The sequence below is a fragment of the Astatotilapia calliptera genome, chromosome 10 (genome assembly GCF_964374335.1).
Source record: "Astatotilapia calliptera chromosome 10, fAstCal68.1, whole genome shotgun sequence".
NCBI lineage: Eukaryota > Metazoa > Chordata > Actinopteri > Cichliformes > Cichlidae > Astatotilapia > Astatotilapia calliptera.
In genome coordinates this window covers 19,813,819-19,833,018 of record NC_137431.1, presented here as the reverse complement: position 1 = coordinate 19,833,018, position 19,200 = coordinate 19,813,819, and the positions used below count along the sequence as shown (strand labels likewise).

Below are 19,200 nucleotides of genomic sequence, written 5' to 3'. Positions count from 1 at the left end.
CCTCTGAGAAATCAAAAGAACTCGATGAAGTGTTGATATTTACAGTGGCTAATGCACTTTTCTGTACTTTAAGTCCTGTACACCTGTGGTAGTAAGGTTTTGACTTATTTCTTCACTTTTATGGGGTAGCTAATTTCAGTGTGTTGACTCATGAATTCCTTTTGTGTGCGCTGCTACAGTCCTCCACTCATAACAGTGCTCTGTGTTACGACCCCCTCTGCTAGCGGACATGGAGGAGTAACATACATAAGCCCTCACACGGGAAACTAAGTGAAATAAAGGTTTTATTGCAAAATTCAAACAGAAAACTGACAGGGCTGCATTCAGCAGACCACTGTGCAGCACTTACGTGGAGTTACATAAAGTACCAATGGATAATTACCAAGGTAATAAGTAATTTGGGCTAGTATCAGAAGACTGAGAACGACTCTTAGAGCTCTGGTACACGAATGACAGAGAAACCAGACAAACACAGTTGTGTGGCTTTAAAAGTACTTTAGTGATGTTAAGCCTTGTAAAAGAAATTTGTAAACAACACAGTATCACAACAGGTTTTAACAGAATGTCAAGTATAAAAAATTTCCCCCAAAGTAGCAAAAAAATAGAATTAAATAAAATTGTGCACAAGTAAAGTAATTAGTCTTTTTTAAGTCCAAATGGTACCAGTGGGGCCCATAGAATTCGTCTGACAAGGAGTGTGTGTGTGATTGTCTGTCCTACCGTACTACTTGTACAGTAGAGGATTGTAGTCCATCAATGTGCAAATGAGTGTGCGTGTATATGTATATCGCCTCCTAGGATCTTGGGTTGGCTCGCCATCCAGTGAACACTGGAACACTCTGGGTTCTGGAATCGCTGACCTGGTCTTTGGATTTGTCCCACATAAAAACCTGACCTATAAACAATGGCCAAATATATGTCACGTGCCCTTTAAGGATAACTCTCACAAATTAAACTAAAGTAGTGTCACAGTGCAGTAACCACTATTCAGATCAGCTATCGTCAATTCAATCATCATCAGTTCAGTCATGTTGTACAACATTAAAATATCAAGTTTCAAAGGTCAAAGTATCAATATCCAAAATTTCACAGTATCAAGGTTCAAGTATTTGTAACCTGCAGTAGCACTAAAGATTATCTACAAGGTTTTAAACATTCAGGAATTATAGTCACCATATAATTCACTTTCATTGTAAACATTAATTACATCCATCAAAATAAACTCACTGTACATATATATCTAATCACAAATAAATACGTATATTACCCCTTTTAAGAAATGGAATAATATGCAAATGCTTATCAGAAATTGAACAAAGTGCAAATAATCAATTTCAATAACACGTAAACACAAGGACTCAGTCCACAAATAGGAGTATTAAAATAGACGTGCTTAATCCCGCTTGTACCATAGGCCTACTAGTACAAGTGGAAATACACTAAAAATTACCTCCAAGTGTTTAATACTGAGTATTGTAAAACAACTGATTGACATCAAAATTTAAACAGGAAGCAGGATAAAGTCTGATTACAATTATCTCTCATAAGGTTATTTTTAGCTGCTTTAACCATTTACAGCTTTTCACATGTTAATGACTTAGTTAATGATCTAACTAGCATAACAACAGTGCGTTTCAGAGACAACGAACAACTGTACCCACACTCCGCACATCACGTGTCTGATTAGCCACATTTAGCTTACCGCCGTCGAGTGGATGCTCAGCATTTACGTGGAGCCACAGCTCAGTAAACCCTCCGGTTTCGCTCTGCCCTTGACAACAACAAGTGCAAATACATAATTTGTGAAAAAAATCAGTTTAGATGGTATTTCTTTTAACTCGTTAGAGGTTAATTTCTCCAGCTTACCGATAACAAAAGTTTTAGTCCGTCTGCTCTGTTCGGCTGTAGAAGCAAGAGACTGAAAACTTGGGAGCTGGTACTAAGGAGGGACAAGAGCTGCCTAGAGCTTCACCGATTGGCTGACATGTGAGGAGTGGAGTAAAACAATAGGCTCTCATCAGAGCTCATCAACCCTCTGAGAAAACTTAACCCTTGTTTGACCAGAGCATATCATATATAATCTGCATCCCTTCTATGTTTAAATAATTATTTTGATCTCATTTCACTTTCATTAACCGGGACAGTAAGAACAGAACAATGAACATTAAATGTTTTAATTTTTCTTCTCTTTCTGTTTGAGATGATTTTAGGAACTGGGTTACACCCTCCCCTCTTGAATTCATGCAAGTCCCTTTGCATGTCTACTGTGAACTGCATCATCTAAGAACAGTAATTCAGCTTTAGCATTTAAAGAGTGAAATGAAAGCTGTGGTTAAACCTGTGGTTAAACCCTGAAATAATGATTTGACCACAGTGACAAGGGGATTTCCCAATTCAGCATAGTCTAGCCTTTTTGGTGGCTGGCGACTTCTTTCTGATCTTCGGACAGGAATTCCTTTGCTTGTTTGTTCATCTCTCTCTTTGTTTACTGTTTCCCTGTCAAATATCAAGTCCTCTCCTTCCTCATCGCTCCCTAACATGTCTGGGAGAAGTAGGATTTGTTCATCCCTCATGTCAGGGCGATCCATAGAAGGTAAGTCTCTTTCCTTTTCAGGTTCGTCACGTCCAGGTAAGTCTCTTTCCGGTTCAGAGTCGTCATTTCCAGGTAAGTCTCTTTCATACGAGGCTTCTCCATAACTCGGGTTCTGATTGTCATAAGGTTGGTTATGGTCAGCATGACTGGCTGGAACAACATCGGAGATGGTGTCTGCACAAGCTGGAGTATTACCAGCCAACTTGTCTTGATCTGCAGTCACATCATCTTGACTAAGACTTGATTTATGGGTCAGCAGAAGATCTCGCTTGACAATGTACGCCGAGTCATTTGGCACTGATCTATCTGCAAACCAGTGGACTGAAACAATATCATCCTCGTCCGAGGGGTGATCTGCTCTTTCATTGTCTTTGTGAGTGGTCTGTCGCGTTCTGGGCCTTTTCTTTGGTTCTGGTTGTTCAGGTTTCACTTCCTTGGCTGCAGAGAGGAACCCACAAGGGAGTAAGAGGTCTCTGTGTAGGGTGCGTATGGGGCCATCCCCGCCCTCTGGTTTAACAGTGTAAACGGGGAGGTCTCCAGCTCGTTTCACCACCACATAGACGGTCTGCTCCCATTTATCGGCGAGTTTGTGTTTTCCTCGAATGCGTATGTTTCTGACCAGCACTCGGTCCCCGATTTCCAAGGTAGATGTGGTCACATGTTTGTCAAATCTAGTTTTGTTCCTTTCGGCTACCTTTGCAGCACTCCGTGTAGCTATTCTATAGCTCTCCTCAAGATGAGATTTGAGGTCCTTAACATATTGGGAGTGTGACTTGTTTTGTTGTTCTCTCACAGGTAAACCGAAAGCCAAATCGACAGGCAACCGTGGCTGACGCCCAAACATCAGCTCATATGGTGTGAATCCAGTTACCTCGTTCTTGGTACAGTTGTACGCATGAACTAAAGGCTTTACAAAATCCTTCCAATGTAACTTGTCTTTGTTCTCCAGAGTTCCAAGCATACTTAAGAGTGTTCGGTTAAAACGCTCCACTGGGTTGCCTCTGGGGTGGTACGGCGTAGTCCGAATCTTCTGTATGCCTGCTACTTCACACAGCCCCTTGATCAACTGAGACTCAAAATCAGGCCCTTGATCGCTGTGTAATTTTTCATGAATGCCATAGTGTACTATGAAATGGTCCCACAGACACTTTGCGACAGTCCGAGCTTTTTGGTTCGATGTTGGGATAGCGACTGCATATTTAGTAAAATGATCTGTGATGACAAGAACATCTTTCACGTTACTGCTGTCTGGTTCAATGGATAGGAAATCCATGCAGACTAACTCGAGGGGTCTTGTCGTCATGATATTCACCAAAGGTGCAGCCTTCTCAGGTAACGTTTTCCTGCGTACGCACCTGTGGCAGGTCTTTATCTTTTTCTCCACATCTGAGGACATTCTTAGCCAGTAGAACCTGGCTCTGACCAGATCGAGTGTGCGCTCTATTCCCATATGACCCATATTGTCATGTAGGCTTGTCAACACAGACTCTCGCAGGTCTTCAGGTAAGACCAACTGGTAATGTTTATTACCGCCTTCTCTTCGTGTTCTGTAGAGAATGTCATTGCACAGCTCGAACCTGTTCAACTCTCTCAGCAACAGGACTACGTCTGGAATTTCTTTCCTCAATGTGGGAGGGGGTTTCTCCCCACTCTCCATCTGGGTAATAACATGTCTGATGCACCGATCAGATCTCTGGCTGTCTCTGAGATCTGCCGGTGAGAGGTGGGGAATGATGTGTAAGCCTCCCAATGTTTCTTCCTGCTCAAAGCTGTCAGGTACAGCATCTCCAGAAATGGCAAGACTTTCGACAAGGGTTATACCTGCATCATCACCCAAAGCTTCAGAGGTGGTTGAATGATAAACAAACTGTCTCTCACAGATAGCATGAACAATGTCCTGATCGACTGAGTCAATATTGTCTGGATCTGACAGATGTTGTTTTGCGAACTGGCATATCCGGTCTCTCTCTTTTTGAGATGTAAGGTCATCAGGTAGCCTGCCATGAGGACGACGCGAGAGTCCATCGGCATCTCCATTTTGTTTTCCAGAACGATACTGGAGTCTGAAATTGAAGGTAGAGAGGGCCGCCAACCACCTGTAACTGGTTGCATCGAGTTTTGCTGAGGTGAGGATGTAGGTCAGAAGGTTTGAGTCTGTGACAACGGTGAACTGATTGCCATAGAGGTAGTCACTCAGCTTCTCTGTTACAGCCCACTTTAAAGCCAAAAACTCGAGCTTATGTGCTGGATAGTGGGACTCACTACTTGACAAACCTCTACTCGCGTAGGCGATAACCCGGAGCTGTCCCTCCTGCTCCTGGTATAAAGCTGCTCCAAGGCCCGTAGTGCTCGCATCCGTATGAAGGATGTAAGGCAGGTTTGGGTCAGCAAAGGCCAGGACTGGAGGCGACGTTAGCTTGTCAATGATAGCCTCAAATGCTTTCTGGCATGCAGGGGTCCACCGTCCATAAAACGGCTCCTTTGGATCGTGATACTGATTACTCCTCCCTTTTGATTTGCAATGCTTCCTCAGTGGTGGATAACCGGACGTTAGATCGTTCAGTGGTTTCACAATACTTGAGTAGCCTTTAACAAACCGTCTGTAATATCCACAGAACCCAAGGAAGGATCTCAGCTCCTTAAGGTTCTGAGGGACTGGCCAAGTTTTAAGTGTGGCTGTCTTTTCTGGGTCGGTTTCTACTCCGTGTTGAGAAACAACATGCCCCAAGTACCGAACTGAGGACTGGAAGAATTTGCACTTCTCGGGAGACAGCTTTAACCCATACTCCTTTAAGCGTTCCAGGACTTTCATGAGTCTGGCTTCATGCTCCTCAAGGGTTTTCGAGAAAACTATGAGATCATCCAGGAAAACAACAACTTCCTTCAGATTTATGTCCCCCATGCATCTCTCCATAAGCCTCTGAAAAGTACTTGGCGCATTTGTCACTCCCTGTGGCATACGGTTGAACTCCCAGAAACCTAGGGGACAGACAAAGGCAGTCTTGGGCTTATCACTCTCTGTAACTTCGATCTGATAATAGCCGGACTTAAGATCGAGTGTACTGAACCACTTGGAACCTGAGAGTGCGGTGAAGGTGTCATCCAGTCTTGGGAGGGCGTATGCATCTTTCACTGTTTGTAAGTTTAACTTACGGTAGTCAACACACAGACGTACCTGACCGTTCTTCTTCCTGACCACAACAATTGGCGAGGAGAATGGGGACTCGCTCTCGCGGATTACTCCAGTTGCGAGAAGCTCTTGCAGATGCTTTCAAACAGCCTCTATGTCGTGCGGGTGAATCGGTCGGGCTCTGTGTTTGAATGGTGTCTCATCTGATAGCTTAATGTGGTGTTTGACCTTGTCCGTCCTTCCAAAATCCAGATCAGTCTGGGCGAAGACCTCTGGCATACTGCTCAGCTTTTGAGTAATGCGGTCTTTCCAGTCAGAAGGGATGGGAGAGTCGGCAAAGTCAAATGTCACACTAGAGGTCCTGGATGGTTCACACTCTGATGGCTCACTCACAATTTGTTTGTGAGATAGGACAGTCTGTATTGCACTGAGTTCTGCAATCACACTCTTTGCTGGGATGGTAATGTCATGCTCTGACTCATTGGAAACTACTACAGGTAGCTTGCACAACTGGTTACTTGGCAAGTCAAGGAGACAGGTTTGCACCAAAAGCCCCCCAGGCAGGGAAGATACTGAAGGATATTCCAACAGGGCAGATCTCTCAGTGTAAAATCCCTTGATTGATACTGTCCCCTCAAGAACGACTGTTTTCCCAGCTGGGACGTTCACTTCATCGTTGCCACGCATCCTCACTAATCCAACGTCTTCATCTGAACCTTGCTTTTGCCGCAACTCCAGTACTTTGAGTACGGTTCTGTACCCATGAGGAATGGGATGATAGCCCTCTGGGTTTGCCTCTCTGTACATTTCATACACTACATCAAGAGTGTTTGTTCCTATCAATACACAAGACTTCGTTAATGTCCCGGTGTCTGGGACTACTAGAGCTAGCGTTTTGACTTCTAGTTCAGCACCAAGAAAGTCTTTAGGAAAGGTGATTCCAATCTCAACATAACCCAGGTAAGGTACAAGCTGCCCATTGGCCCCTTCAACCTCCAGAAGGTCATGTAGTGGCTCTATCTGTTGCTCAGACAAATACTGGTCATAGTAAGACTTAGTGACAGTGGTCACTTGAGAACCTGTGTCAAGGAGACAACTGCACACCTTACCTTTGATCGTGACTTGACCTGTACTCTTTGTGCCTATGAGCCTCTTAGGTAGTCTGAAAGGTTGTTCTCCAACATGGGATTGCCTCAAAGTGGCCTGTGCTCTTGGTTTAGCTTGACTTCCAGATTTAGCGGGACGATGTTGACCTGCTTCAGTCCCAGTTTGCCCCACAACTGAGACTGCGTCTAAAAATCCTGGTCAGCAGACGAAGTGTTTTGCATCTCCCAAATGCGACGCTTCTCTCTCAATTGCTTCCTCTTATCAGCGACAAGAGTGGGGTCTGGGTCATTACTGCAACTTGCTGAGATGTGGCCATCCTGACCACACTTGAAGCAGTACCATGGTTTTGGCTGGGTACTCCGCCGCAAGTTGGAAGGCTTCGCACTTGTGACCTTGACGCTAGGTGTTGCCATAGCCATCTCACGTAAATCACACTCAGCCTTGTCCTTAGGCTTCGAGCTTTTCTTCTGTTTCTTTGCCATCAAATTAGTAAGCTGACTCTGTAGGGATGCAACTTGCTTCCTCAGATCTGTCAACGGGTCAGAATCAGATTGAGTCACTGCCTGTAGCTCACTACAGGTGCAAGTCTTTTGACAGTGTGCCACAACCCGCTGCCGGATTGAGCCAAGGTGTTTCTTCATCCGTGTAGCTTTAGCTGCCAGTCTATCTTCTTCTGTTCGGAGCATTAATAGAAGTTCTGAGAATGTTGGAGGTTGGCTTTTCTTGTTTTCAAGATTAAGATCCGAGAGCAAGGTGTGGTCCCAACATCCACGACAAAACTGCTTGAGAATGTGTTTATCGGCATCCCCAGCAGAAACTCCTCCCCTCTTCAGAGTAAGGTTCAATGCGCCCTGAAGACGGCAGAGGTACGCAGAAGCCTTTTCACCAGGATCCTGAAGGGTGTTCATGAATTGGGCGAAAAGCTCCTCTCCATCTTCCACTGTTCCAAAAGCTGCATCCAACAACTGAAGGTAAGTTTCAGGTGCAGCTTCTGGGCTCAGTCTGTTGACAATGTCAGCTGCAGGGGACAACAAGCTCTCAAAGATCTTCCTAGATTTTTGAAGTTCAGACATGGCAGGGTCTTTCCTGAGAAGTTCGACATGTGAACGCCATGTGTCATAATCTGTCTCACCGCTGGGTCTGGGGATCCTGCCAGAGAATGACCGGAGTCTCATTGGAGAATATGAATGTGCAATCAAGTCATCTTTCTTCACGATGTGTTCCACAATGACTTTCTGAATTTCAGGTGGGGTGGCTGTAGCTCAGGTGGCAGAGCAGGTCAGCCACTAATCAGAAGGTCGGTGGTTCGATCCCAGGCTGCATCCTGGCTGCATGCCAAATATCCTTGGGCAAGATACTAACCCCATGTTTGCCTACTGGTGGTGGTCAGAGGGCCCGGTGGCGCCTGTGTCCGGCAGCCTCGCCTCTGTCAGTGCGCCCCAGGGCAGCTGTGGCTACAATGTAGCTTGCTATCGCCAGTGTGTGAATGTGTGTGTGAATGGGTGAATGACTGAATGTAGTGTGAAGCGCTTTGGGGTCCTATGGACTAGAAAAGCGCTATACAAATGAAGGCCATTTACCATTTGAAATGGTTTGCCGTACTAAATGGGCTCGTTTTGAAATCAACAGGTAGGTGTGGCTCCGCACCACCTTGAATCAATCCTACCTGTGGTGGATCTTCAGACAACTGCTGGCGTGCAATCTCAGAAGTTTCAAGAGAGGGGTGAAGCTGGTTCCCCCTGTTTGGATCATCAACTTGCATGGAGGAGAGCATGCATTCATCATCGGTCTCTGAACTCCCAATGACTTCACTGATCTCTGTCATCATCGACTTCAGTACCTCTTCAAAACTTTTGCCACTCAGTTTTGCCACCTGCTTTATTTCATCTAAGTAGGACTTAGTAGCACTGCCACCCACCTTGGCAGTGTAAACGCTGGAGAGAGCTCTTACATGGTATTTCACACCGGGCTTCCCTTCAACTTCATATGTGTACGGCAAAAGATCAGTTAAGGCATCAATGGAGTTACCACTTCGGTACTCAACGATCAGGTTTTTAAAAAATTCTGAGTTTGGATCTACAACTGGGACGGCTCTAAAGGTACCATACTGCTTCAAAAAGTCAAGAACCCCTTCATCATCCAATGAATTGAGTGTACCACTAACAATTACTGCATTGGGGACTTTGATACCTGAGCTCAATACAAAATCCATCTTGTGGTAATAACAAAAGATGTTTCAATGACAATACACACTTTAAGGAGGTTTCACTGCTGATATTCATGCACCAAAGAGCTCCTGGCTGGCTCGCCAGTTTTGTAGCACTTACGTGGAGTTACATAAAGTACCAATGGATAATTACCAAGGTAATAAGTAATTTGGGCTAGTATCAGAAGACTGAGAACGACTCTTAGAGCTCTGGTACACGAATGACAGAGAAACCAGACAAACACAGTTTTGTGGCTTTAAAAGTACTTTAGTGATGTTAAGCCTTGTAAAAGAAATTTGTAAACAACACAGTATCACAACAGGTTTTAACAGAATGTCAAGTATAAAAAATTTCCCCCAAAGTAGCAAAAAAATAGAATTAAATAAAATTGTGCACAAGTAAAATAATTAGTCTTTTTTAAGTCCAAATGGTACCGGTGGGGCCCATAGAATTCGTCTGACAAGGAGTGTGTGTGTGATTGTCTGTCCTACCGTACTACTTGTACAGTAGAGGATTGTAGTCCATCAATGTGCAAATGAGTGTGCGTGTATATGTATATCGCCTCCTAGGATCTTGGGTTGGCTCGCCATCCAGTGAACACTGGAACACTCTGGGTTCTGGAATCGCTGACCTGGTCTTTGGATTTGTCCCACATAAAAACCTGACCTATAAACAATGGCCAAATATATGTCACGTGCCCTTTAAGGATAACTCTCACAAATTAAACTAAAGTAGTGTCACAGTGCAGTAACCACTATTCAGATCAGCTATCGTCAATTCAATCATCATCAGTTCAGTCATGTTGTACAACATTAAAATATCAAGTTTCAAAGGTCAAAGTATCAATATCCAAAATTTCACAGTATCAAGGTTCAAGTATTTGTAACCTGCAGTAGCACTAAAGATTATCTACAAGGTTTTAAACATTCAGGAATTATAGTCACCATATAATTCACTTTCATTGTAAACATTAATTACATCCATCAAAATAAACTCACTGTACATATATATCTAATCACAAATAAATACGTATATTACCCCTTTTAAGAAATGGAATAATATGCAAATGCTTATCAGAAATTGAACAAAGTGCAAATAATCAATTTCAATAACACGTAAACACAAGGACTCAGTCCACAAATAGGAGTATTAAAATAGACGTGCTTAATCCCGCTTGTACCATAGGCCTACTAGTACAAGTGGAAATACACTAAAAATTACCTCCAAGTGTTTAATACTGAGTATTGTAAAACAACTGATTGACATCAAAATTTAAACAGGAAGCAGGATAAAGTCTGATTACAATTATCTCTCATAAGGTTATTTTTAGCTGCTTTAACCATTTACAGCTTTTCACATGTTAATGACTTAGTTAATGATCTAACTAGCATAACAACAGTGCGTTTCAGAGACAACGAACAACTGTACCCACACTCCGCACATCACGTGTCTGATTAGCCACATTTAGCTTACCGCCGTCGAGTGGATGCTCAGCATTTACGTGGAGCCACAGCTCAGTAAACCCTCCGGTTTCGCTCTGCCCTTGACAACAACAAGTGCAAATACATAATTTGTGAAAAAAATCAGTTTAGATGGTATTTCTTTTAACTCGTTAGAGGTTAATTTCTCCAGCTTACCGATAACAAAAGTTTTAGTCCGTCTGCTCTGTTCGGCTGTAGAAGCAAGAGACTGAAAACTTGGGAGCTGGTACTAAGGAGGGACAAGAGCTGCCTAGAGCTTCACCGATTGGCTGACATGTGAGGAGTGGAGTAAAACAATAGGCTCTCATCAGAGCTCATCAACCCTCTGAGAAAACTTAACCCTTGTTTGACCAGAGCATATCATATATAATCTGCATCCCTTCTATGTTTAAATAATTATTTTGATCTCATTTCACTTTCATTAACCGGGACAGTAAGAACAGAACAATGAACATTAAATGTTTTAATTTTTCTTCTCTTTCTGTTTGAGATGATTTTAGGAACTGGGTTACAACTGGGCATATAATCAGCACACAACTAACACGCACATGGGAGTGAAAAAAACTAAAGCAAACTAAGGCTAACGTGACAAGCAGTAACACCACAAAAAGGGGTGGTGTTACTGCAAGGGGGACAAACTGGATGTTCAGTCCTCGGCAGCAGCCCACAATGTGAAGAATCTTCAGCACAATCAGCCACTAATTGCTTCTTGGAGCGTCACAGGATCCCAGACAGCCAATTGTCTATGTGGGTTGCCACACTGCAATCTGCATACAGGGGGCTGGCACGGGTTTCCAGATACCAGTCGTCAGCAAGTCCTGGCACGCTTGGATTTGCTTGAAGAAAAAGGCAGTCTCACTCCCTCTGAGGCTCAGGGCTGTAACACTCTGCATTAATAAAAACTTTTAGATAAAAATCAGTGATGAATGAAGGGAATAAACAAGCTATTTAGCCAATACGTGACTGAATTATCACCTCAGTGATGTCTGGCAGTAACATTAAAATACTTCCATCAAAAAAAGATGACTTTTCAAAAATACTAATTTCTTCCTTAACTTTTTTTCCACAATGTTTTACACCAGCATGAGAAAATATTGCCAACCTGACAAAGAATCCCACCATAGAAACCTACTAGACACTAAAACACTAAATATGAAACCCACATATGGGTCTGACATTTAAAATAAATGAAGCAAACAGACAGAGGGACCAAAACCACTCTGACGTAGAGAGACACAGAGGGGCACAGAGGAGAATTCAGGGGGCAAACAAAAGAAGAAACTCTTAGTCAAACATAAACATAACGATTACAATAAAATTACAAGAATTAATATTTAACAACACAAACAAGGAGGAAAAAACCAAAAGAAATTAAAAAGATTAACACATGTTCTGAGCATGTGGTAAAAGGTTTGATTCCATGTTGTACTTGTGGTCACTGGTTTGTAGGGTTGTTTCTGCAAAGTATACATGTTTCCGCCCATAAAAAAACAAGGCCCAGGTGCAACCGCATGTGGAGGGGGGCAGGGGTGGCATGGCATGGTGTGCAGAAGGGGCTTGAGCACCTGCACCCTTTTGAATGTATATGTGTGTGGAGTGATGCCTGTGCCCCTCAACAATAATTTTTAACTATCAATCACAATTTTGCTAATTAAAAGGATCTGGCTTGCATCAGTCACATGCAGTGTTGGGGAGTAATGGAATACATGTACCAGAGATTGTGAGACAGATTAGAAATGGCTACGGGGAAGTGGTGACTGGAGCTGAGAAGGGCAGCCCTAGGGAACTGGATCACAGGGAGAGACAGAGAGACAGAAAGGGATCCTGTAACAGATGGAGAGTTTGTGTTTGAGGTGTAGTGGTACGCCGGAGGGCAGGCAAGCGGGTGAGGAAGCCACCAGGGAATGAACAGAAAATGTTTTTACTGAGGAACTGCCTAGTTACCACTATGGAGCGCATAACAAACTGGTGAGAAAAAGCAGGTTGCACAGGTTTAAGTAGGGGGATGACGGATGGACAGGAGACCAGCAGCCATGGGTGGAAAAACCCCAGACACTCCAATGGACCACAGCCATACATTCTTCCTGGAAACTATATTACCATTTACTGTGAATAAATCTCACAAATTTCAGTGATAATGAACAAATCTAGGATTTTTTTTTTATTTGCACTGAAATAGCTTAGTTAGTTACTTTTTAATCATTTAGAAATTTATGACAAACTTGAAAAAAGTTAACATTAAAACTATAATTGTCACTGAGATGTGGCATTTTTCAGTTTTGATGATCCATATTTAGTACGATCCAACCAAATATTACCTGCATTTTTCAAATTATTTATTTTGGGTTAAGTTTTTATGTGTTCTGTTTTTTGTCATTATGTGTCACCTTCTTTTGAAATCAGTTTCAACTCAGAGGCAACAATAAAATCTGTCATCTCTTTTAAAAGTGTGAACAGGTACAGAGGAAGCCACAGTCTAATTCTGAGTACTATAACCAAATGATAACCACATCCTTCTCAGCTCTTCAGATAAATTACCGAACCTCCTTTGAACACATCATCTTTGGTGCTTGGAGAGAGTCACAGAGCTTCATTATGGTGGCTTGCGAAAGACAGCTTCTAGGCCTGGCTTTGGCCTGCATCGCCTTCATGGGAAGCATCATAAGCTGTGCTCTCCCTACATGGAGAATCATGACAGCCTTCAAAGATGTCAAAATGCTCATGTGCATTGCGGAGGGTTTATGGAAGAGATGTGCGATCTTACCAACAGGTGAAATGCATTGCATGGGGTACGAGTATATACCGTTACCTGCAGACATGAAGGCTGCCAGAGCACTTGTCATCATTGCCATTATCATTGAGGTCCTTGGGATCCTGCTTGGTGTGGCTGGGAGAAATTTTATGAACTTTGTACCAGACGAATGGCAAAGGAGCAAAATGGCTCTGACTTCTGGAATTGCCTTCCTCATTGCAGGATTCTTTGTTCTCATCCCAGTCAGCTGGACAACCAACACCATCAATGATCATTTTCATCCTACCCAGTCTACTTATGGTCCTGATCATGGGGTACTTAAAAAGATGGAGTTGGGAGCCGCGCTCTACATTGGCTGGTTCACCACCGTCCTTCTGTTCCTGGGAGGAGGCCTCGTCTGCAGCTCCTTTTTCTGCAGAAATGGAACTGAGTAAAACATTACTCCAACTCTGAGTAAGCAAGGCCTTACTTATCGCTTTTAAAATAAGGCCTATTTTCATACATCGAGCAGTTTTTTGGAAATAAGAAAAAGGTTTTATGAAAGTTTTCACCTTAAGTTTGTCAGTGGAATGAGTAGATTAACAAAGTATAAAATCAGATTAAAATGGATAGAAATCTTTACAATTTGATTGTGTAACTTGCTTCTGAATGTATTTTGAGGTATCCTACACCATTATAATCACCTTTCCTATTTTTTTTTTTCATTTATTCTTTTTGTTATTTACTCTGTTGCGTGGAGACAGACTTTACTTTTTTTGGTAAACTGCTATGATTTCTGACTATGTATCCACTGGTTTAAGTCTATGTTATATATTTCATTACCATCTCTTTATTAAATTGACTCAAAATTGATGATCATGGAATTATTTTTTCGTTCTTAATATAAATATATTTGATTGATTGTTTACAAGTAAAATTGATCTCAAATGAAAATAATATTTCTGAGCATGTAAAATAATCTTTTGCATCTCTTTTTTGTCTTTTTTTTTTTTTTGTTTGCTTGTTTTTGTTTTGTTTTTGTTAAAATGGCTCAATAGGGCACCGGTTAGCTTTAAGCGGGCAATCACATGCCAGTGGCCAGCCAGGTTCGAGTCCCCTCGCAGTTTTTGTTGCTCATAAGTTTGGAGACAGATTTGACTTTTTCAGGGATCTGTGTAAAGTCATAACCATGTCCATTTAAAACCGCTATGAAATCTATGCATTGTAAGTCTATGTTTTATCTTTGACTATCATCTCTTTATTAAATTGATTCAATATTGATGATCATGAAATTGTTTTTACATATGCTTTTTGAATAAAAATATCTTTTTGTGTGATTGTGTACAAGTGAAATTTATATCAAAAGAAAATTAATATTTCAGAGCATGCAAAATAATATGTATTTTGGTGCCTTTTTTAACATTAAAGCAGTTTAATAAACATAGTAAGAATGAGTTTGCAAAAGACTGAACATTGTCGAGTTTTGCATTGAAAAATAAAACGACAAGATGATTAAAAAACTGTTAACAAAGACCACACTGCCAAAGTTTAAAAAGTTTAAAAATGATACATTAAAAAAGAGAATTAAGTGTTTGAGTTTTTTAAAGTTTCATATGTGTTACATCTAATCATAGATGACAAGTCAGAATTGACAAAGTGTCAGTTTTACTTCAACACGTCTGTTTTGTCAAACAGTAACTACCAAAAGGATTTAGTTTAGACTGGAGAAATTTCAAAAGGTGTTTTGTAGAATACTTTTGTCATTAAATTTTTAATTACAAATAATACTAAATAATGTTTGTGGGCAATACTTGTCTATCGTGTAATGAATGTAATTAACTTTATGGAAAATTTAGATCAATGTCCGTTTTTGTTTTTTTGATGAATTACCACCCCTTCCTAAAAAATAAAATAATAAATTAATAATAACAATAAATTCACACACTTGTTGCAGGTTTGTTTTCTATGTCAACCAGATGTGGGCCAGGTCTGGAAATTATGGCGCTATTCATGTTCCTATTTTCCAATTTTAGTTAGAAGATCCAAATGCCACGTTGCAATACTATACTGCAATATAGTATAGTATATTGCAGATTGAACCCACAACCTAGTGAGGGTTCACTGAGTGGCTGTAGCTCAGGAGGTAAAGCAGGTCACCTACTGATCGGAAGGTTAGTGGTTCAATCCCTGACTCTTCCGTTCAAGAGTGTGAATGTAGTTGGATGTAGAGAGATTGGGTGAATGTGGCATGTTATATAGAACACTTTGAGTAATCTGGAAGAGTAGAAAAGAACTATATAAGTGTTGTCATGTTACTTTTGCATTAATATGTTCCAGCACATGTTGTTATTACATGGCTTGATTAAGGTACCCATTAGGCTGTAGTGATGTGTCGGTCATGAACGAAGCGGCTCTTCGAGCTGACTCTCTGAAGTGAACAAAGAGTCACTTCAAAGAGTCACTTTCTTTCTCTCACCCTCTCTCTCGCTCTCTCTCGCACTTTTTTCCGCTTCACTCCGCACGTGAGCCTTGTGCTTGCGCTGGGAAGAGGAGGGAGGGGCCGTAGTTACACTCACAGTAGCACAGGAACAGAGGAGGAGGGAAAGGGAGAGAAAGAGAGTCAGGGACAACAAAGTCACATTAGAAAGGTATAGTAATAATCCACAACTATATTCAGGTGCGGATGATAAAGGATTCAGTAAGTTTATTCATGCAGGCCTATATGACAGAGAATGTGCATGTTCTTTTTGTTTTCATATTTTAATTGATATTTTATTGTGTTGTGGTTTGCAGTGTTTTGTCTTATTTCACTTTTTTTTTCAACTTTCTGGGAGTTTGTTCCAGATATATGGAGCATAAAAGCTGAATGCAGCTTCTCCGTGTCTGGTTCTGACTCTGGGAACTGATAAAAAAAACAGATCCAGATGACCTGAGGGATCTGGAAGGTTCATACTGGGTCTGGAGGTCACTGATGTATTTTGGTCCTAAACCATTCAGAGCTTTATAGACCAGCATCAGAACTTTAAAGTCTAACCTCTGACGGACAGGCAGCCAGTGTAAAGACCTCAGAGCTGGACTGATGTGGTCCACTTTTTTGGTCTTAGTGAGGACTCGAGCAGCAGAGTTCTGAATGAGCTGTAGTTGTCGGACTGATTTTTTTAGGTAGACCTGTAAAGATGCTGTTACAGTAATCAAGCCTACTAAAGATGAATGCATGGACTAGTTTAGAATATAGTATAGATTGAAGTTCTCTGGTGACCTGTAATCTTTTTTTTGGCACCAAAGACTATTACTTCAGTTTATTTTTTTGTTTAGCTGGAGAAAATTGTGGCACAACCAGTCATTAATTTCCTCAATGCATTTACCAAGAGCCTGTACAGGACCTCGGTCTCCTGGTGACATTGTGATATATATTTGTGTGTCATCTGCATAGCTATGATAGTTTATTTTGTTGTTCTTTATAATCTGTGCCAGTGGGAGCATGTAAATGTTAAACAGAAGGGGTCCCAAGATGGAACCTCGGGGAACTCCACATGTGATACTTGTCTGCTCAGATGTGAAGTTACGTATTGATACAAAATATTTCCTGTTTTCTAAGTATGTTTTGAACCAGTTTAGTACAAGACCTGCCCAGTTTGAGTAATATGTTGTGGTCAACTGTATCAAATGCTGAACTGAGATCCAGTAAAACTAAAACTGACATTTTTCCACTGTCTGTATTCAGACATATGTCATTAAACACTTTGTTCAGAGCGGTTTCAGTGCTGTGGTTCTGTCTAAAACCTGACTGGAAGGCATCATGCCAGTTATTCTGTTTTAAGAAGTAATTGAGCTGTTGAGAAACTGCTTTTTCAATGATCTTACTTAAAACTGGGAGATTTGAGATCGGCCTGTAGTTGTTCATTTGTGTCTTGTCAAGATTGTCGTTTTTCAGTATAGGTTTAATTACAGCAGTTTTTAGTGGTTCTGGAAACACACCTGACATTAAAGAAAAGTTGACGATCTGTAACAGGTCTGACTCCAAAGTCTTTGAGGCCTTTTTGAAAAACTTGTTTGCAGGACATCTAAACAGCAAGAGGAGGAGTTCAGTTGATCTAAGATGTCCTCCAGGTCTTTGCTGTTAATAGTGAAACTGTTTGATGGTGTTTATGGTGTGAATCTGCTGTTGATGTACCAATTGCTTGTCTAATCTTTTGGATTTTTTCTGTGAAGAATTTGGCAAAGTCATTGCAGGCCATGGTCGATTGAAGTTCAGCTGCCACTGACACAGGAGGGTTTGTTAGCCTGTGAACTGTAGAAAATAAGACCCGAGCATTATGACTGTTTTTGGTGATGATGTCAGAGAAAGTTAAGTAGTGATGGGCTAATGAAGTTCTCTGAAGAATTGACTCTTGTACTGAAAACCGAATTACTCAAAGCTTTTCAATACAGTTCTCTTTAGTGACATCTGGCGGTGAAAAATATTAAGAACAGCTTGAAACTTCAACTACCTCATTATAACTCATGATAAAAACACAAGATGTTTAATATCATGCGGCAGTTCTGTCTGATATCGAGCTACTGCTGTGGTGCTTTAACATGTATTTTGTTGGGTGAAAAACTATGTTGATTGTTTGATTAAATAATAACAATAAAATATAACTATATGTATAGTGTATTTCTTATGTATGTTTTAGACCCAGGGTGGATGAACTTTTATTCTTATATTTATTGTCCAAAAACATTTGTAGTACATGAAATACATTAATGCAATTAAGAAAGTGTGTGTTTGCCACATTTTGTGCTGACACAGGTTTAGCATCTGACCCCACTGCTGCCACTAAGGCAGTGTAATTCTGTACAAAATGCTATTTTCAGAACAAATAATTAAGACAATTTTTTTTTCTGTTTCTCTTTTTTTTTAGTTTTCAACACAGATGGGAAACTTCTGTTTCCTGCAATCCTCAGTCATCTCTGTTTTTGAAGTATTTTTTCTTTAAAATTGCAGGCCACCAAATGTACTGCATTGCAGTGGTGTAAAAAATACATATTTAAAATGTACCAAAGTAAAGCTAACACTAATTATGTGTATCCTATTGGTGTTAGGTACCTAAATGTGTGTTATACATCTCACAACCAGTAGATGGCACCAAGCTACTGGTGTATGTAACTTTGAGAGTTCCAAGTAACAAGTGCCAGTGACACAACCTAACCCAATGTCACGGTCGGGCGGATTACACACAGTAATCCGGCGTGCCCGTGTGGCGTGCTGGCTAGCGGTGGGTTGGAACAGACAAGCAGTTATTCTAGTAACGATCAGTGCACGAAGTGGAGCTTCGGAACTGGCATTACAGACGGAGAGCGAGCGGAGCCGGGATGAGAAAAAGAGTCGAGAGGAAAAACACTCACAGTTGGTGAATCAGGCGGCAACTGACGTCGGCAAGGTTTCGGAGCTCCTGACATGAAGAGAACGATGTCTGAGCGGCGAACAGGTGGGTGACGTCTCTCTTTTAAACCCGGCCCCATCATCAGCTGATCACCGGCTGACACCCAACTTATGAATGTTTTAAATATATTATTTTATTGTAATTGTATATTGTATTTTTACAATTTATCACTGTGGCATTATTAACTTAAGACCAGAAATATAAATAGACCAGAGTTATAATAAGGAGGACAGGCAGGGCTTCCACTCCTTTAGAGGACATGGACAGACCAGTGAACAAGGTGGAGAAGTCCATTCGTCAGGTGTTGAGGAAGATGAACATATTCAGGATGACATTGATTCTGGTTCTGTCTTGGTTAAATCCCAAGTAGTCCTGATTTTGAACTGTTGTAGTTGTTGTGATATTTTGATACCATGGTAGCATTTGCTGAGTATTGTTTTTGATGATATTATACAAAGGACCCTGTTTCTGCAATGCCCTTTGTTTGAACCTCATCTCCTCTTGCTGTGTCAACTGAAGATTTTA

At 41.3% G+C, this 19,200-nt stretch overlaps 1 protein-coding gene across 1 annotated transcript; it reads left to right on the top strand.

Moving 5' to 3' along the window:
* The first annotated feature begins 12,887 nt into the window (after positions 1-12,887).
* Positions 12,888-14,122, top strand: LOC113030872 (claudin-4-like). The gene has a single exon (XM_080307154.1). It carries the CDS (start codon positions 13,018-13,020, stop codon positions 13,702-13,704), a length of 687 nt encoding a protein of 228 aa, XP_080163280.1. The 5' UTR covers positions 12,888-13,017; the 3' UTR covers positions 13,705-14,122.
* Positions 14,123-19,200: the final 5,078 nt, after the last annotated feature.